Source organism: Austrofundulus limnaeus, unplaced genomic scaffold (genome assembly GCF_001266775.1).
Source record: "Austrofundulus limnaeus strain Quisiro unplaced genomic scaffold, Austrofundulus_limnaeus-1.0 Scaffold0, whole genome shotgun sequence".
NCBI lineage: Eukaryota > Metazoa > Chordata > Actinopteri > Cyprinodontiformes > Rivulidae > Austrofundulus > Austrofundulus limnaeus.
This window is the reverse complement of record NW_013952402.1, coordinates 7,001,260-7,005,666: the sequence shown is the minus strand read 5'-3', so window position 1 is coordinate 7,005,666 and position 4,407 is coordinate 7,001,260. Positions and strand designations below refer to the sequence as shown.

General features: G+C 35.9%; 1 protein-coding gene across 1 annotated transcript in view; it reads right to left on the bottom strand.

The window, feature by feature from the left end:
- Positions 1 to 1,365: 1,365 nt before the first annotated feature.
- The window catches only part of grid1a (glutamate receptor, ionotropic, delta 1a), a gene marked incomplete at its 5' end in the record, with an annotated part of 254,083 nt that continues 251,041 nt past the window's right edge, over positions 1,366 to 4,407 (bottom strand). Inside the window, 1 exon segment of the mRNA XM_013999628.1 lies at positions 1,366 to 2,133. Within this exon segment, the coding sequence (XP_013855082.1) occupies positions 1,699 to 2,133 (435 nt within the window). The 3' untranslated portion in view covers positions 1,366 to 1,698.

The following is a 4,407-nucleotide window of genomic DNA, read 5'->3' as shown; positions in this document are numbered from 1 at the left end:
ATGTGTTTGTAATGAGTGGAGATGGATTTCTCCCTCTGCTGTTAGTTAATGATGGTTAATGCTTGATGAAATGATTTATTTAGCGCTACTGGATTTATTTTATTTAGAAAGCACAAATCTGCACACAGTTTAAAAAAATGTAGAAAAAGCCCAGAAGCACAAATGAGAAAATTAGATCTGCAATTAGCAATATTGTGCTTTCGGGGACTAGTGACCACCACTGTCTGTAATTATAACATTAGAAAACTAGATATTTGAGAATTATGCATTTAATTTCAGCTATATATATATATATAGCTTTATTGCTAAACTTGGACATCTATGGATGTATGATTTCAGTTTGTCAAAATATTCAATTAAATGTCTGTTTAGAATCTCAAATGTCTGAAAAAGTCAGTAAATTTTAAAATCAAGCCAGAAGTGATGAAAACTCTTTCTAGTTTCTCACAATTATTTCTTGGCCCTAGCACCACATACTGGTCAGTTTGTAACTTATGCCTCTACACAAACACGACCAAGACTGCAAACTTTGTTCTCAGCCATTGTTTGCTTTCCCAGCAGTCATGTCCATGTGGGCTGTTTGGCACAAGAATCCGTTTTGTTCTGCCCCATGTGCGCCTGCTTGGGTGTTTGTGTGAAATGGCATCAGAACAGTATGAACAATTGTATTCAAGCTTGACATTTTTTTTCTCCCCTCACATTTTCAAGTTTTTGTGCTAATTGGAACATTTGAAGAGAAACTCAAGGCATGAAGTGATAATATGTTATCAGTTCATTTTCAATTACAACAAATATTGGCAAGTWGGTTAATAGTAATACTTTTGGGAGTTGTTAAGTTCTTTGCTCCAGTATATAGTGGATCATCATGTATTACAATATATAACATATTTTCTTTCTTGGTTAAAATGGACATGATCAGTGTGTGTTGAATGAATGAAAGACAAATGTACAGTTAAGGAAACGCTGATTAAGCACAGTCACAAGGATCAAAATCACCAATAAGGGTTGGAAAGTAAACTTAAAAAAAGCATGTTAATAATCATTTCCTAGATTTGAGCTAATTCAAGTAAAAATTCCATTGTATTGAGATTTTCAAAATTGTTTGAAAAGAAAATTCAAGTAAAATCTGATTTTAAAGGTTTTGTCCAGCTGCTTTTGTCTTCAGACTCTTAGATCCACTGGAAACACGAGATTTATTCAATCACACGTCTGGGTTTTTTTGTTAGATTTTTATTGTTTTTTTATGAAACAAAATCAACTCTTCCAATGTGTTTAGAAGTGTGAAATGTATTTTTTTTCCTCATGTATTCTCACAGTACAATCAGTAAATGTTGATCTGAAAGAAAACATCTTTGAACTTGGCACTTAGAAAACAACCACAAAGAAGTGTCACTTTATTCATTTAGAACAAAATTTACAAAGCCTCTTGAACAGTCATTTTTTTTCAATACTTTTATATTTTTAAAACTCAACTGTTGAATATTCAAAATACACTTTAATGTTGTTTCTCTTTATTTGTACTTACAAATATGTACATTTAAGTCTCAGTGTCTTGTCAAGTGTCTTTTTCGTTGATGCAACCACTGGTAATAAAAGTTTGACTTTGAGTTTTTATTTATATCTCCTCATACTGTAGGCACTCCRTTTAGTTCTGCACTCTTGTGTTTGAGCTCGAGTGTTTGTACGTATTCGTCGTGCTCAAATAGAGGTCCCGTGGCTGGGCTCGTTGGCTTCTGGGATGGGTCCTCCTGGCGCTGGTTGGTAGGCCAGTGGCATGGGTGTCTTGACTGGGCTCTGCCGAAAGAGGCCCCCGTTGGGCGCCCTGTGTTTGCACCGAATGGAGGGCATGGTGGCACTGCTGAGGGGCAGGGGCAGGGTCCTACCAGCAGCTGCTCCCAGTGTCCTCTCTGCTCTGTGACTGTCCTGAAGGAAGCTGGTCACAGACAGTGGCGGTGGCCCCCGGTGTGGATAGTCCCGAACAGACAAGGCCTCCAGAGACTGGCTGGGTTGCATTCTACCAATGTCCAGGGCGGAGATCTCGATAGACTGGCCCGGCAGCTGCTTGTGGGCTAAGTCCTCGTCCAGTAGGCTGTTCAAACGCTGATGGACCTGTTCCAAGTTCACCTCTTTGTCCTAAAAGACAAATAGATGGGGATGAAGGCAGTGCCAAAGAGTGCATGGAATAAAAGGAGCCAGTAGGGAGAAGAGAGTTTAATGGAGGGGAGAGTGCATGGATGTAATTGAGGAAGAGGGTTATAAAGAATAAAAGTGAAAATGAATGTCCAGTGAAAAGGGATGAGGATGCAGAATGAAAGAAGATGGAGAGACTCAGGTTATAATAGTTCTCATTATTACCAATGTTTTTGTTCAGAACACTACATGGTATTTTCTATCATCAAACATCAAAAACGTCKAATGTCTGTGATTTTGAAGGATGCTAAGTGGACTTTTTCTGTTTCATAGAAAGCTATACTTTTTATACTTTATMTTTACTTTTACATTTAGTACAGTATCAAGCTGCCAACATTTAGACATCTCGACAGAACAGTATTTCCCACCCTGTCTCTCACGAGATAATCTCCTGTTTGAAATGAATTTAAATGATTTAATTTTCTTGTATAAATGGTGACTTTTTTGGCACAACTGGTGACACTTTTGGAAACAGACTCCACTAAAGTGCACAAACATTTAAATGAAGTTGTTAGTCTATATTGGTTAAAAACGCAAATTTTATGTATATTTGACCAAAATGAGAGTTTTAAACAAACCCCATTTTTAAATATCTTGCTTCCAAGGATGTCAGGCTTCACTATTATCTCTTAACTAAAGGTAATTTTTAAGATTTGCCAGGCTTTTGGACTTTAAGTGTTACTTCACTGCTTCTATTTAGGTTTTGTACCATCTACAGCAGATGAACATTATGTGAAAGTCATGCTTTTAAAAATGGGGGAAAAAATCCAACAAACCCCTGACTTTCGACTTGCATCATTCTTCAATTGATCATCTACTGTACGTTGACTATACATCTTTTAGCTAACTAAAGGTAACCAAAAATCCCTCATTTAGCAGGCTGCCAGCAACTAAGTTACTAAAAGACCATTTTAAAATCTATTCCTCTAGAATACGTCACTCGCACTGAAAATTGTATTTTTTTATTTAGTTATTTAATCAGGCAAATCCCATTGAGATCACAGATCTCTTTTGCAAGAGAAGCCTGGAGACAACCTATTGCACATATTTTTGTGCTGTGGGGGAAACCAGAGAACATGCAAACTCCACACAGAAAGATCGAACCCAGGACCTTCTTGCTGTGAGGCATCAGTGCTAACCACTGACCCATCATGCTGCTCAAAATAAGTGAAAACATGGCTAAAGACTTTCAAAAACCCTAAAAATTTCAAAACCTATTCAAAACATTAAAACTCTGGCTCCTTGGAAGCAAAATATAAATAAAAAATGACAAGACTTGTGTGCACATTTGTAGAAATAACTAAAAGCCAATTAAAGAACGARTAAGACATACAAAAACATTTACAAGCAAATGATTTCCAATGCTTGATTTTGGCTTTATACTACATTTTCTCCTCTTCTTCTATAATGCACCCATTTAAGTCATAAAAAACAAGACATCAAATAAGGACAGACTATGGGATGAGATAATGGATGATGTGACAACCGTCTATCCATAATCAGCTTGGTAAGTAGTTTAATAAAGATTTCCCACAATGTCAAACCATTTGGTAAACTCTTTAAGATTACCAGTTGACTTTTCTTAGACATTTTTCACAATGTCTACATACTGTATTATGTCTGGTGTCTTGGTGTTAAAACATTGAAAATGGATTTTCCAACCACACTCTTTGAATATAATTCACTCATTCTCTGTGGGCTTGAAAAGAAGCTGTGCAAATGTTCCCGTGCAGAATCACATTTTGTACTTGACTATGTTAAGCTGTTTTATCTCACTCAAATAAAAAGTGAAAACTACAATTTATCAGAAATTACCTAATTTGTCTTTTTCCAAGCCAAATAAAAAAAAAAAACAACCTAAACTCAATTTCTTACAATGTACTAACAAGACAAAATTATTTGTCTTATTAGTACAGTGTAAGAAAATTAAGCACGATATATTAAAAATTAAATCTCAAATTTGCTCTTTATTATGGCTCAAAATTGTTGAAGTGAAGTGATTGTAAATACACTACAGTATGGAAGAAACTCACATTTGAGGACAAATCAAATTATTTGGCATCTCCGTAATTTAATTTGTGTGTTTTATATTACATGTTTAAATCAGTACTGCCTTTCATTAAGATGACCTAATAAATACACTCACCGGCCACTTTATTAGGTACACCACGCTAGTAATGGGTTGGACCCCCTTTTGCCTTCAGAACTGCCTCAATT